Raw genomic sequence first — 16411 nt, forward strand, 5'->3', positions numbered from 1 at the left:
CGGCCAAACCTGCCAATCGGTTGCAATTAAAAAAAAACGCAAAGCACAAGCTGTTCTTCCCTTAACACATGATTTTGATGCAAATGGCTCCGCCTCTGTATTTAACGTACTTCACATGGATAAATTTCTACGGAAAATCGGTGTCAAATAGAAGAAGAAGAAGGAATCGGCGGAAGACTAATGGGCTAGCGGGATCAAACTAACTACGGATACTAGCAAGAAACCGTAAGAGAGAAACTAAAACTGAGGTAGCACCATATGAGAACTCGAAATGTCGTCATGAGAACTGAACCTAGAGAAACAAGGGCCACACTATAACACATTCACAAGAACTCAACTAAAGGGAGTACATCTCATGCAAATCATAAGTATCGGCGAGACTTAAAAATAAAGGATCATGATGTATATTGTACGAATATTCACCAACCTCTTTGCAATATAAGGGAGCATCATCATGTGATTGTCATTAACATCGATCAAATTGAGACCCATGACAATGTATCGTTGGTTTTGGCTAGATTTATAGTTATGGTTCTTACTTTAACACTAACCGAATGTCGTAGTTGGGGAAAGCATAAGTGTCAGGTATCTAATAAACATGCACCAAAATCTCGTGATTTGTCACAAAAGAAATAACTTAGACATCACAATGGAGAACATTTCCTTTGGGAAATGGCGATTAACCGAAGTTGTGCCTTTTCTTCTTCTTCTTCTTTTGAAGATAAACCTTGGTATTAATGGACAGATGCCCAAAGGCTACAAAGAACTCATAAATGAAAGCACAACCACCATACCCAAATCAACCAACATGTTGAATAGCAAAAACCCGCATGCAATTACCTTAGAAACTACATTTACACATCTAAAATCGGGATCCTTCCATAATGGGGGGGGGAGGGAGGAAAGCCACATGGGTGGAGCATATCTCCACTTTATTCTCTTGCCAAAAGAGGTGAAGACCATACACCAATCATATTAAAATCAAATTGATCCTCAATCATATTAAAATCTCCGACCATACACCAATGATCCTCATGGAGCAAAGTATCACACAAAGAGGACCACAACTAACAATCGGCAACGGTTCGATTTGAACCGAACCGAACCGCGAAACCGCGGTTTAACGGTTTCAACGGTTCGGTTCGGTTTGGTTTCAGCAGTCAAAAACTGCGGTTTAAACGGTTTAACGGTTTTTAATTTTTAATTTTTTTAATTTATAAAAAAATTGAAAAAAATTCTAAAAAAGTTTAAAAATTGTTTTTAAACAATCTTTTCATTTTTACTCTTATTCTCACATTTTAGAAACATCTTAAAAATTTTAAAAATTCTAAATAATGAAATATTATAAATTTAAAAATAAAATAAAATAAATTTGACCTATGTTGAAAACCGAAACCGAACCACGAAAACGCGGTTTTTACGGTTTAATGGTTTAACGGTTTGAAAAATGTTTAACGGTTTGGTTTAAAGGTTTCGCGGTTCGGTTCGGTTCGGTTCAGGTTTCAACATTTTTTAATGGTTCGGTTCCAAACCGGTTCGGTTTGGACCCTCTCAAACCGAACCGAACCGTTGCCGATTGTTAACCACAACCTCCTCCTATCCAATGAGCATATACATTTATAAAACCTAATTGTGGATTCTGCATTTCTAAATTAATAAATTGCACTCTTCCTTCCACTAAAATCCTAGACAAGCACATGATAACACCATTTTTTGGGCCAAGGCTATACAAACACCAACTTTATTGCAAGACTCCAAAAATGGGCCCATGAACCACTAAATAAGGATCCATAAGAATCTACTCTAGACGAACTTAAACGAAGTTCTTGTAAAAAAACCATTTCTACAGATCTCATAAAGCTTTTATGTAATTCCCGCCTAAGCCTAACCCTAAATTTTTTGTTGTTGCACCACCCAACCCTTGAACATTCCATGAAACAATACGAAAATCATCCATAGGCTAACAGAAGTTGTTTTCCTTTCACTCTCTTGTCATCCACCGTTCTTCTTAGGCTTAATAATTTGCCTAGAAATCTTGAATCCTTTCCAATATTTCCTAGCCACAACTTCTACATATGTATCCTTCTTTATCGACGAAGAGGGAGTACTCTTTGCCTCCACCATCATACCTCCATTCATAACCATAGTATATGATTGCACGACTGATTTTTCAAGCATGATTCCTTGTGCATTCTTACCATGGCTGGATAAGTTGCGCATTGTCTTTTGGTGCCAAAGCTAAAATAATGCATGAAATCTCTCTCAAATAGGTCATTATTGGTAGAGTTCAATGCTCATGTGATCATACACATGCTAGGCCCATGAATTAGTGGTTCGTGATCATGATTCATGAAGGTATGTAATACACCTCATTGTTACACTTCATAAGGAGGTGTTTTTTTAATATAAATTGGCAAATGAACTATAAGATGAAGTCTCTCTTCCATATGGGTTGACAAATATGGGTTGATGAATACGAGTTTACGAGATTATGCATTGTACCCATTTTAATATAAGCGCATCCATTGCCTTGTTACATGGAGTTGAAAAGCATTCAAGATGCCCTAAACAAATTATATGAAGCAATAACAGTCAACAAATGGTGTTGATTGATAAAGATTATTATAAATTCCTTAACAACGCTCTAAATAAACAAATGGCGTTAATGAATGCAACATGCTAAAATTGTGTGAGTAATCTGAAGTTGAAAACAATGCATATAGCCATTAGTTTCAGGTAGTTGTCAAAGCATCTAGCTACATATGAATATAAAGTAGAAACAAAAAATATTCAAGATTCTTAGGTTTCTCATTTGAGTGAATTTAGAAATTTGGTTGGATCTAATGTTTTATGAGAAATTGGTGCTTAAGAAATAAAAAATGGAATGAGTGTTGAACTCATAAGAATGCAACAATTTGATTGAACCCCGGGGTTGAGAATTCTATACTTCATTTTTTATTGATGATTGTAGATGAGTTTGTTAGTGCAAAAAGTAATTCATTGGAGATGAGGGTGACAAACAAACGGTCACATGACCCAAATCTTTACAAAAGAAATATTATGTTAGAAAACAGACAAAAGAGTTCTAGAACATAAAATGATGTCAAAGTTTACGATGTTATGTAGTCTTGATGCATCTTTGTCTTGAGAGAGCACTAGAGATGTAGAGTAGATCCCAAATTTCAAATTTGGTACTTCCCAATTTAGATTCAAGCCAAGGAGTTTCTTGACATTATGCGTTTTATTGCATTCCCAACTATGTTTAAAAAATAAATAAATCTTCCATTGGTATTAAAAGGGTCCACTATTAGAATGAATATTGCATGTGAATGTGGTTGCATTAGGTTTTAGACCTGATTTCAGCATACATTTGGTTTAACATTGGACAACCATAACCATGCACGCATCTAGAAGATGCTCGCATTTGGCATACATGTCAACCAACATACTAGCAATAAACCTATCATTCTCATATCCCGCCAATAAGATCTGGATATGTATCTTTTGTCCAATAATAATTGACTTCAAATTGCCACAAGTTCTCACTATACATGCTAATGTGATAACAACATGAAATAAACCATCTAACTGAATCGATGCATTCCCCACTATGTTATTGAAACTAATCTATTTTGTCATTTGGCTTTGAAATCATGACATAGTTATAACTTATATATATGAGTAGAAGAGAGAAGATATACTTGCTATAGAAAGCTTGTAACTCTTGAAATGAGATTGACTTAAACTCCTTGTAATATTCCGCGTAAATCATGAATTGCCTTGACACATGGGAACTAGTTTTACAAAAATAGTCACTGGCATGGAATATTTAAATTTAATCAAACATCTCTTAGCATTGTGAAGGTAACTTTATCGATTTCATTCTCCACGTTAATGTAAATTTTCTCATACTTAGACTAATTTATATAAATACGGTGGAGGAATCCATCGCCAAACTCCCATCACAAATGGAGCACCTCCGAACCAACAATTAGTGATGAATCCAACAACCTGGTGCTACGAGTATATTGTCTTATGAAGGTGGATTTTCAATGGATATAAGGGGTAAAATAAGTGTCAAACTAATTATTCAAGGACTTTGGACAAATACATAAGGATTTGCGACATGCAAGAACATCTTGTGCTCTAGGAGACTATCAAACTCAACAATATAGGGGGGAATAACTATCCCCTTCAATGGTGTCTCAAAGTCACAATAGAGACTCTATCATTGCAGTGGCTAACTATCGGGGTATAATATAAGGTCATATTGAGTAGTTTGGGATGCCAATTAATTAAAAGATTGAAGAGAGAGATAGAGAATGGACTAAGGGTACTTTAAAGCACCCTTAGTCCGTTCTCTCTCTCTCTCTCTCTCTTCAATCTTTTAATTAATTACTTATCATTGGCATAATGAGTCATTCTTTGTATAATGGCTTATTTTATTTTATTTTTTCCAAAATGAAGCTACTTTCCCATTAGTTAGGAAGGATTGTACACGGGGCTTATATACAAATCGGGAAATCTCCCTCCGAACAAGTACAAGAAAATGAGATTAGTTACTTAGAATAACGGGTTGACTACTCAATATAAGCAGATACCTATAGCTAAAAATGGTGCCCGTCAATTTTGGCTAGTACGAGACACCTCATAGGGCCTACACCGCAGGGAGGGCGACAAGTGACTCGGAAACAACCAGCGTGGGGGCTGGTAGTTCCACCTCGGACCACTTCCTCCTTGTGTCACCATAGGCGTGTTCCGCCATTTTTGCCAAAAGCGCAAACGGGCAGTGACCACATCGTTGGAATGGCTGCAAACCTCGTCCAACTACCCTTGTAGGCAGCTGATAAGAGCAAACCATATGTCCATGATCACTTCCTCCGGGGGTCACACCAGATCCTGAAAAACCTTTAGGCAACGCACTTTCCATATATACCACATGGTGAAGCCTGTGATCAACATCCAAATTTCCGAGAACCTAGGGGATGCGGACTGCAAGCCTCTTCCATAACGAATCTTGGCGATTTTTCCTCCAATGCATACATAGCACCAACTATCCGCATTGAAGGCGTTCGTCCACCTATCGTCGGAGTGATCAATCCATGCCGTAGTACTCCACGATGCGATTCCTTCCACTTCACAAGCCACAAGGAGGTGAGTCACTCTATCCCATACCTTTTGAGCTTGAGAGCAATCCCATAGACAGTGCCTCAGAGTCTCAATAGGTGAAGGGCAGAGTGGGCAGCCTAACGGGCCGCCACGTTTACCTAACCATTCGCCAATGGGAACCACATTATGATTGAGCTGCCACCAAAAAAACTTGATCTTTTCAGGCATGTGGAGACGCTAGAGACCTTTCCAAAAAGTAATGAGCACCTCATCAGGGATGCCCAATGTACGCCAGCCATTGCGTAAGGGGCCATCTAGCTGCAATTGTAAAGTTCGACCCAATTTAGTGCTGTACTCGAAGAAATGGCGAAGTCTGCCATCCTGTTTCCACATGAAATCCCCTGGGTCCCATTCTAGCTCGATGAGGGGACAACCACCATATACCCATAACTTCTAATGGGGTTCCACCTTAGCAACATCCGGGTCTGTTTTCCAGATGTTACCAACCTACGCCACCACACGGATTGGGTGCCAAGAGCCCCTACTCTGCCTCTCCCCAAAAATTGTATCTCGTCCCGATCCACTCACACCCTTCAGCAACTTAACCACACTAGTCTCATCAAAGAGAAAGAACCATGTATCTTCTCTCACCTCCCCCATCGAGACCATATCAAGTGCCTCAACTATCAATCTCCGCATTTTCATGGCTCCCTTGAGGGGAGGGAAAGGGACCACCTGGTCCCCTCCTGAAGCCACCGTGCGTCTCCAATCATGTATACAGAGGAGCCCTGTTTGCGCCAACTTTCCCCAAGCTAGGCCCTTAAGCTGCCCTAACATCATGTCACCGCTTGACCGTACTTGAGGGTTCCAAAATAATGGCTGTCTAGCCCACTCGACTAGTGTCTCTGGCGTGTGCTTGACCAAATGACGTCTTACGTGACACCATGCCCGCAAGATGGAGTTCGTGACCCTCTCCTCCGGTTGACAAGCCAACTTGGGAGGAACTCCACTCGTGCAACACCAATTCAAGGAATCCGGCCAAGGCCTACCATACTTGGGGGTCCCTGCTTGCAACCTATTGCGAAGTAGTACCTTCCAACACCCCTTACCTGGCAAGAGGCATCGAACCATCATTTTGGCTAGCAATGCTCAGCTCTGCATTAAGGGGTCTATGAGGCCAAGCCCCCCTTTGGCCCGCGGTTGTGTTAACCAATGCCATGACACTCTGGCAGCAGCAAACGGGTTGTCCTTACCTGACCATATAAACCCCCTGATGGCAGCCTTAATCGCGTGCAAACTTGAGGGGTCCATAATCCAACAGGAGATTGAGTGCCACATGGTGGCGAGCAACACTTGGTTCGCAATAAGAACCCTACCAGTGAAGGAAAGTTTAGATCTGCTCCATTGGATCAACTTCTTGCTTATTTTGGTTTGCACATGTGACAATTGCACTCCCTTGGGGATTGCCCTCCCCATCGTAAATCCTAGGTATTTGAATGTCGTCCCATCAGGGACCCATGCAAAATCAGTGTGGGGTTGCCACCTTGGCTTCTCTTGTTCGCTGAACTAGAGGCCTTGGGTTTTATCCCAATTGATCTTGGCTCCAGCAGCCTGACAAAGGTCCTCAACAAGCTGTTCAGCCTGCTGCAGATTCGCATCATCGCCCTGCAAGAAAAGGACCGTATCGTCAGCATATTCAGATAGTAGCAGATCTTCAGACGCATTGGGGATGGACAATCCCCTCAATCCGTTGCTTGGTGCTTGTAAATAAGCAGAGAAAACCTCAGTGACAAATAGGTAGAGATATGGAGCTAGGGGACAACCTTGCCTCACTGAGCGATGTAGTTGGAAGGCAGGGCCCCTAGCACCAGCTACCAACACGCTACTAGAAGCATTCCGATAGAGTGCAGAAGTGCAATTCCTCCATTGTTGGGGTAGGCCCATAACACTCATCACTCTTTCCAAAAACGGCCATAATACCCTGTCGTAGGCCTTCTCAAAGTCTAACAGCAGAATAGCCGAGCTCAATACGGCACGATCTGCTAATGCCATAACTTCCCAGAGAAGAATTATATTATCAAAGATACACCTACCCTTGATAAACCCAGTTTGATTCTCGTGAATGATGTTCGGTAAGAAGCTTGCTATCCGCTAGCTAAGACTTTTGCAAGTATCTTGTATATCGTGTTAAGGATCGTGATTGGACGCCATTGGCGCAGCCCTAGGCTTCGCCCTGCCGCTTTAGGGATGAGATAGATCATCCCCTCAGCCATGCCAGATGGCACCGTTCCCGAGGCCCAAATCTCCTGAACCCCGGCTTCCAATGACGGGATAACAGTGTCCCAATGAATCTCAAAAAAATCTCGTGAGAGACCATCGGGGCCGGGGCATGCTCCTCTCCGCAATTCCCTAAGTGCTTCCGAGAGTTCTAATCGAGAAATGGGGTTGTCGAGCACAACTTACATCTCGTGGGTTACCTTGGGGTGAATGCAAGCCAACACCCTCTCAGCCAACTCCATGTTTTGTTGCATATGCACAGGTGCGAGCAGGTCGCAATAGTATTCTGTCGCCATATGCAGAATCTCATCCTTGTCCTCCGTTATTGAACCATCTGGTTTGCGAAGCCCTTGTATATGTCCACCTCCACCCTTGGGTGCCCTGTAGTGAAAGAAATGGCGGTTGACCTTGTCATCTTTTCTAGCCCACCATGTTGCGGTCCTTCGAAACAACATGCGGTTCTTCTCCAACATCCTTTCCCGCAGCTTTATCTTTGTTTCCTCCAACTTGGCTCTAGACCAATTGCAACTAGGGTCTACTTGCAGTAGCCGTTGCGTGGCCGCAATGGATTTCCGTAATTTTGTTTCAATGGCTCTAGCCTGCTGAAGGGCCAGCTTGGTTTTTTGCTGTAAAAAGGAGGAGAGGGTCAATTTTTTCTGCAGATCCTCACTGGCCGATTCACTTACAATGGTCTCCCGCCATATACTTTGTAGCCCTGCCTTCACCTTTGCACTCTTCATGATCTTTGTGGGGATTTTCACATTGAGACTCCCCTTGCTGCCATGGGGTGGGTTAAGGTCTAATCTCATCGGCTGGTGATCAGAGAAGGTGAGACCTTCCAAGATAGCAAAGGAGCCCCCCAACTCTTCGAGAGACGAGCTGATGTATATGCGGTCTAGCTGTGCAAGACTACCACCCCTAGCATTCGCGGCAACTCGGGAGAAGTGAAGCGAATGTGAGCATCTTCTAAGGGAGGAGCCCCATGTATCCTTCACCCCAATTTTGCCGATTAGGAAAGCCCACGAGTCCAACTCCGCACCATGAAGCGGTCTTTGGGTCCCCCCTTTCCTATCCCCTAGGTGCTCCGTCATGTTGAAATCACCAGCCATTATCCACGCCTCTGCCTCAGGCAATGTTGTCGCTAACATCCGCCAAAAGATTGCTCTCTCGGGGGAAGAGTTAGGGGCATAAATGTTTAACACCCCAATTTGAAGGTTGTTCCATTTCAGAAGCACATATAAGGCTCTTCCTGCCACCAGTGTGCCATGTGATGTTACTTCGTAACGGGCCTTATTGCTGATCGAGATGCAGACCCCTCCTCTTCGGTGGAGGTCACCCTGTGCAGCCGACCACCACGTGGTCCACCCACCCGACAAGGGGTTTACTAGGCTCTGAGCTCTCTCTTGAGAGAGGTGGTGTTCTTGCAAAAGCAATATGTTGATGTTGCCCCCAATATTAAGGGGATTCAACTCCTCCCGAAGTCTTTTGCACTCATGATGTTGCCGACCTCCACCAAGGCCCTGCACATTCCATGTTAGGATTCTCATCAAAAGGCGGTGAGGTTGACACCCATGTCGGGGCCGACTCCCATGTGAAAGGGTGAACTATCATCTACTTCTGGGGGTAGGGACTCCACAGTAGATTGGAGAGCCCCTAAGGGATTCCCAGCCTGCCGATCTTGGCCCGCTTCAAATAGTTCCCTTGATACATTTTGGCTCCTAATCGGTTGCATGTCCTGCACCCCTTTATCCCAAAGAGACGTCGCCACACCGGGTGATGGTCTGCGTACATTACCCTTCCCTTTACCCTCCTAATCGGTTGTATAATGGCTAATTATTTTCTTCGCTCTTCCGTTGTTATTTTTGTTGGATCAATTCACGAGCAATTTTCATTGTCAATCTAGGAATCAAATGCCTAAAAAACCTTGACATTCTTTTTTCTTTCTTTCTCCTTCCATTTTAAATTACCAATGTTTCTATTATTCGGCACTCATTCATTAAACATAATAACTATGACTGAATTTTTATTTATTTATGATAAACCTTTTGATATCTCTCGTACGCATCATGGTTCTTAACAAAACATATTGCGGTGTCCCTTTGGTGCAAGCGCGTGCCTTCATGTTGTGGTGTACATTTGTTCCTTTGTGCCACCCTTTTAGCACACATGTAACCAAGCCAACCCAAATGGGTACCTATGTATCAACTACAAATGGAGCAAGAAGTAAGAACCAAGGCAAGCCAATTTGGAATCTCTTTATGTGCATTTCACAATATTAGTCTCTTTTTCTTTCTTTCTTTTATGGCCTCAACAATCATCTAATGATCTACACATACATGGGTATTGTCTACACTTTTATCAAGTGATTAATTGCAAGGGTACACATGCGTTTAGCGAGGCCAATGCACGTGTTCTCACATGGTCTATAAATGTGATCAAGGTGAAACATTTTTCACACATGAGGTGCCTAAAATCATGGTTTTGATGGGGGCCGAAAATCACCTCATCTCCCATATGTTATGGACTAAAATTCATGTCATTTCACACACGTGGTGATGCATATCTGAAATCTTGGGCCAAGGAGCGCGTGAACCTAAGATGTCATGGACGAAGACGACTATTGTTATAAGTTACCTTTTACTTATTTATATTCTCGTAAATAATAGATTTGGTTAAATATATGTATGATAATAATAGTGAAAACAAATAAATAGCCAACAATAAATAATAAATCTTATGGCATATACAAAGGTGGAGCAGTTAACATGTGTTAATCATAAATGTATCTAAAATTAATGTAGTTGCCTTAGTGTCATATTATATGTACACATCTTGGATCAATTACAATATGATTTGAAGTGCCAAGACCATTCATTTAGGCATAGTTTAGTTGTTTCGATTCCATTTTATTGTTGCACAATGTATGCCAATAATTTAAATGGAGAATAGACATGGTTGAGTCTTGGGGAGCCACCGTGATAAATGAGAGATAAGGAAAGACATTGAAAGTTATGTAACCACAGTGGCTTTTAAAAGGCCATTATCTGATCTCAAAACACATCTCGTACACCTCGAGGAATATCAACGAGAGATGACTTCTTAGTATGTGGTCACTAATTATTCACAACACTGATTTTTATACACCTTTAAAAATTTATAATCGATTTTTTATAGATTATTCATTAAAGATCGTTGAATACATTCACTAGTTGTTAACTTATGGTTCATGATTTCAATGAAAACGTAGGACCTTCCCAATCGGAGTTTATCCGAATTCCTAATTCGTCCAATGCCTTTATTGCAAAATACTTACATCAATTGCGAGATTCATATGAGCATGCTTTTGCACAAGCTTTTAGGAATCCCAAAAATCTCATAATGATCTAAAATCTAGTGTCATGAATATGTAACTAGGTTTAGGGGGTGAAAGATGACTAGCAAGAAAGTATTGCATTGCGCCACCATTAGCAAAGGATCACATAATGTTTTTGGGTGCCACTCATGATAAAATTTTCTAAAGTTATGGTAGTGTGAGAATCTATTTTGCGGCCCTCCCGTTTGAAGATTAACATGCATAAATCAGTTCTCATTTCATGCAGTGAGCGGAATTTGTTCCCGCGGCATGATTTGTAGGCACTTGAAGACAAATTCATGTATTGGAAGTCACAAAATTGGCCTTCACAAGATAGAATTGTTAATGTGTCTATGGCTACATTACTTGTGTACATATTGGTCTGTAAACACAGTTTACCTAACTAAAGGGAAGCACCCTTTAAACAAAAAGAAAAAGAGAGAGAAGAAGATTGTCCTTCTGATGTAAGACATAAAAAGTGGTGCAATTAATTATGATTCCAATGGTTTTATATTACATCTTGACTGTTGCCATGGTCAAAGAAGGGCCATTGAAAGGTTAACAGTTAATCTTGGGTTCATATTTGTACTTCAAAAAAGTGTTTTGAGAGGCAGTAATACTTTAATTTACATGAATATATGGTGGATCACAGATTCTCCTTTTCCTTAGAGCAATATTTGAAGGTAAACCACAATGGATAGAGATTGTGGCTTTTTTTTTTATTGAGAAAGAGGAATGAAAGTGTGGAATATCAAAAGCTAGAATGGATAGAGATGATTGCTTTTTTTCTTGACAAAAGTGAGACCAAATTTGGAAAAAGAAACCAAGATTGCAGCCTGCCAATGGAACATAGTGATTAGTGATAGCTAATCACTTGTTAGTTTGTCAAGGACATGAAGGAGGTGTACATTCTTGGTCTCCAAAAATGGACATGGTTTCCTTCCACATTACCATTTCTCCTTTGGATAATGAGGATGGACAAGGCTTTTCTTCTTTCTGCTTTGTCCATATTCCTCTACAATAACACCTCTAAAACTCATCAATTACTCAAGGATGAATCACTGTCATCTGATACCTACCTTTGAAGCTTCTTCATTCTATCTAGACATGTCGCTTACCCTCGAGAGAAGCCAACATGAAGCTCTAGTGATTTTCAGAGAAGTTAATTAAAAGTGCAGACGATTTGTTCTCAATCTATGAATAATTAGTAGTGTCTGGTCTTTGCCTTATATAAGCATGTATAAGCTAATGTTCAATTTGAATATATCATATAGTTTTACAAAGCGAGAACCAATGCAAACAAACTCGAGTGTTGCTTGTAGCATTGAGCTCAGAGATAATAATGTCATTGGAATGGCTTAACTATTTTCATTGAAAGCTGCTGATCGTGATAATGCCGCTGGATTGGAATGTAGCTTTGGTGTTACCATATCCTCATCTGGCTTCACTTGGAAAGCTTTAGGTTTTGTACCAAAAGATGGTGATGATGTCGAAGAAGGTCCTCCGAGCCCTAATGTAGACCATATTGAACTGCGGGCGGCATCGACTGGATCGGCTATTCTAAGTGTCTTCGGTGCCCATAGACATCCATTAGGCTGTGAATGATCCTCCTCCACCTTCGGTTGTTTTGGCATTGCATTCTCCACTCCATAGAACATATTCCATGCATTTTCCGCTCCATAAGGCATTTTCCAAGCATTATTCCATCCTGCAGAGGCCGGCGAGTTCCACATCAACGGGTTCATTAGAGGCCAAGGAATGCCTGTCCAAAGACCTCCAGGTGGAACCCCGACACCAGGCCAGAAATTTGGTACTCCCTGGTCGAAAGTACCATTGTGTGGACCACAATTCAAGGCCATGTAAGGCATGTTCGGGTTCTTTGGTTCGTGGACATCATCATTGCTTTCACACTCTACTTCTTCCAACTCTCCACCAAGACGTGTCGGAGACAACGTGGAGAGGTTTTCTGGTTTGGGAGCTTGGTTGGCGATGCTCATATGGCTCCAAACTACAGGTTGTACATTTTCCCTTAGCAATTTACCCTCCTTTTCCTCTTTGCTATTGACAAATGCATGCACACCCTCGGTAGCAACATTTGTGCCCAGTGTAGTTGGGGCAGATATCAGGTTCTCTTGGCCGAAACCCGGGGTATAGCTTCGTACTTGGGACGGACTATCCAGTGATAGAATGGGACCCACATCTAGAGGATTTACACGCCGCCGAGCTTGCAAAGCACTCGATTGGTTGTGTTGGGTCGTGGGCATGGCCGATGCCGAGGATCTGCGGTGTGCCATATCACTGGCATCATCTCGTACAAACATTGTATCGACAATATTATTCTTTTCATGGGATGTTGATTGTGCATGTGAATGCTTATTTTTTCTACGGCCTGCACCGACGGGAACGTTACGAAGCATGCCTCCCGCAGTCCAATACCGCTGGCATTTCCGGCAGAAATGCCGGGGTTGGTTCACGTTGTAGTTGTTGAAATAGCAAAATTTTGTGTCAAGGCTTTCACAACGAGGGCATGGCAGAAGTTTGTCGGGTTTCTTTAGGTTCTTTCCATGAAGTATTCCATCTTCCTTCATGGTTGTATTGGCTTCAAGTGATCCTGGTTCCATTAGCAAGGGGTCTTGGAAATGGAAAACCTTTTCACTAAGAACAAGTCCTTTAGAACCATCATTGCTACATAAAAGATCCTTATTCGCATCGATACCTTCATCACCATCGTCCTACAGATGACCACAAAACATAAATGAGCATGAAACAATAAAAACTAATAGTAAATTCATTAACTAAACATAAATATGATTATGGCTCATTAACAAACAAGGTCCTAAGACCTTAACAGTGAGTTCTAATCATATGGGTCTTAATTTCACAATTAACCTGTCGGTATGGAAAGAGGGTCCCTTTAATAAGTCTCATTTTGATTCAGGGGAAAATTCTAATGACATTCTTTATTGCCATTGCCCATTAGAAAAATCAACATAAGGCCCCTTCATAAAGACCAATTCTAATGTGAGGATAAACTTTAATCACATCCTTGATATAACAATTTATCTAATGCCCATAGACCATTAACTACATAAATGTTTCAATAAGATTAAATCCTTATGTGGGGATAAGCTCTAATCACGGTCTTTATTTACGACTAGTCTAATAGCCATAGCCCATCCGCAATATCAACATAAGGTTTCCTAAGTTCTAGTCACATGCTAAACTCTACAATTAATCTAATCGTCATAGCCTATTTGCAAGATCAACTTAAAGGTCCTCTTCAATAAGACCCATGTTCAAAGATCAACACACATAAAAACCATTATGAAACATCAAAATAAACAAGATCCAGGCCAACACAAATACGGCCCAATTTTAAAGATCTACATAAATCCGAGTTTTTCCAAAGATCCACATAAAACACCCACTTTAGTGATCCTGTTAACCCCAACACAGAGGAGAAATAGAAGAAGAAGAAGAAGAAGAAGAAGAAAAGTTTGAAGTTCTGTTCTAACCTGTTGCATAGAGGAGAAACTCTCAGAAGGACCATGGATGTCTCTTCCAAAGAGCTTGATCGAAGGGTCCCTAAACGCATCAACGCTAGATGGTGAAGACATCTGGAACTAAGCTTAAAAACCAGATTCGAAAGCAGTCAGATTAGGGCAAAGCAGAGAGCAGCAGTAGTGCATTTAGGAGGGAAAAATTAGGGTTAACCCAATCCAGGTAAAGTCAATTGAGGACAACCCAGAAGCTTGAAATGGAAGAATTTGAGGTTCAGAGAGGAGTTTTTTTTGAAGATCTGTGGGCGAATGAAGGGGGAGGGAGGGAGGTTGTTTTTGTTTTTGTATGAGAAAAGGGAGGGGCAACCTAAAACAGCATGTCTGCAGCATTAACAGAAAAAAAAAGAAAAAGGAAAAAAGAAAAGAGAGAAAAGAAGAAGAAAAAGAAATGAAAAAGAAATGGAAAGAGAGTTTGGATAAGGGTCTATGGTGCTGCAGAGAAAAGAAAAAGAAAGAAGGCCCACCTTTGCTGCACCATGTATGTATGTATGTATTGTATGTGTATGTATGTATGTATGTATGTATCATGTATGTATTGTATGTATGTGTGTATGTGTATATGTATGTATGTGTGTATGTATGTATGTATGTATGTATGTATGTATGTATGTATGTTTGTATGTATGTATGTATGTTTGTATGTATGTATGTATGTATGTATGTATGTATGTATTGTGTGTATGTGTGTATGTCCAAGGAATCCCCTCAACCACAAATGTAAAGTTGTGGCTCACACTCTCACATATTATTTACATGAAACCACAGCCAAGAAAAAGAAAAAGAAAAAGAAAAAGAAAAAGAAAAAGAGCACAACCACTTGTCCTGCGGCCAATGAGATATTCCTGTACCCCCCCCCGACTTAATCTCTCCCCAATGCCTGCGTCGAACAAGTTTTCTCCACCTCATCCTCTCGATAATTGCATTCATGTGTGTGTGTGTGTGTGTGTGTACATATGTGTCCATGTTCGGGTGTCTAGGTGTGTGTCTATGTCTAGGTGGCTAGGTGTGTGTTTATGCCTATGTCTGGGTGTCTGGGTGTCTGGGTGTGTCTCTCTGTCTCTGTCTATGTCTGGGTGCCTAGGTGTCTGGGTGTGAGTGTGTTGGAAGGGCAGGGAGGGAGGGAGATAGGTTCTCGGACGCGCTCTAGCAAGAGTTCATGGCTTTTTTTTAGTGTTACGCATGCACGAGGGAAATGCGCCACCATTGTTAAGCCTAAACCTTAGATGTTGATAGAGGAACTAGGCATACTCCAGAACTGACCCGCTACGTTGTATGTTGCTCGAAAGCATTGCGTTCGGCAAGGTCGTGGCTTTGAGGCTTGGACAGGTTTTGTATGAGGGGAATGGGCCAATATGGAAGCCTAGCCTTAGGGGTTGAAAGAGGAACTATAGATAGAGACACTCCCAAAAAGACCTATTCCAGTGTATCTTAGGAATAAGTGTAGGTGCATACATCTAGCCTAGAAAATCATGCACAAGCATAGAGTTATGTATTGGATGGTAGAGTATGTTTTTGAACATCCTGCTATCTCTCACATACACAATCCACAATGTGCGCTCTCAATAAAAAATTCTCGAACATCGATTGTTATTGTTCAATTTCCACACATACTATGTACAAAGGACTCACTTTTGGTCCCATAGGTCATATTTGACCTCCGAAGACGATATTAATAAAATTTGCTTATCCATCTATCTCTTTGTGTGTATGTGTATTAGATGTTGATGTGTGGCTTGGCAGAACGTGTCTTTTAGGGCCTTGAGATTGTCGATGGTCTCATATAGTCTCTTTAATTCTCGACACGAGCTCAAACCTCCAAATAGATTGTGTTTCGTTTCTCGTGGATGTTTATAAACCAACCCATCAATCCCCCTCACACACATATGATATATAGCAACTCATATTGAAATTTGTGTCTCACTTCACGTATATATGTCAATCTACTCTTCAATCTATATGTTTCAACATGTTTTTCTATGGGCATCTAGCATCATCAAGCATGGGATATATACACATATTCAATTAATTACGATCACTAAGTATATCTTGTTGTGGATGACTAACTTATCTTTAGTGCTTTGCCTATGGTCCCCTATGCCACCTCACATCAAGC

General features: G+C 41.1%; 1 protein-coding gene across 1 annotated transcript; it reads right to left on the minus strand.

The window, feature by feature from the left end:
- Positions 1 to 11935: 11935 nt before the first annotated feature.
- Positions 11936 to 14536, minus strand: LOC147860799 (cyclic dof factor 1-like). The gene is made up of 2 exons (XM_087323880.1): positions 14254 to 14536; positions 11936 to 13470 (listed from the first exon to the last, which is right to left on the minus strand). The coding sequence occupies exons 1-2, from the start codon at positions 14353 to 14355 to the stop codon at positions 12097 to 12099; spliced, it is 1476 nt and encodes a 491-aa protein (XP_087180006.1). The 5' UTR covers positions 14356 to 14536; the 3' UTR covers positions 11936 to 12096.
- Positions 14537 to 16411: the final 1875 nt, after the last annotated feature.

The sequence above is a fragment of the Azolla caroliniana genome, unplaced genomic scaffold (genome assembly GCF_043228905.1).
Source record: "Azolla caroliniana isolate FFs.n. ecotype wild unplaced genomic scaffold, voAzoCaro1.0.p SCAF_8, whole genome shotgun sequence".
Lineage (NCBI taxonomy): Eukaryota > Viridiplantae > Streptophyta > Polypodiopsida > Salviniales > Salviniaceae > Azolla > Azolla caroliniana.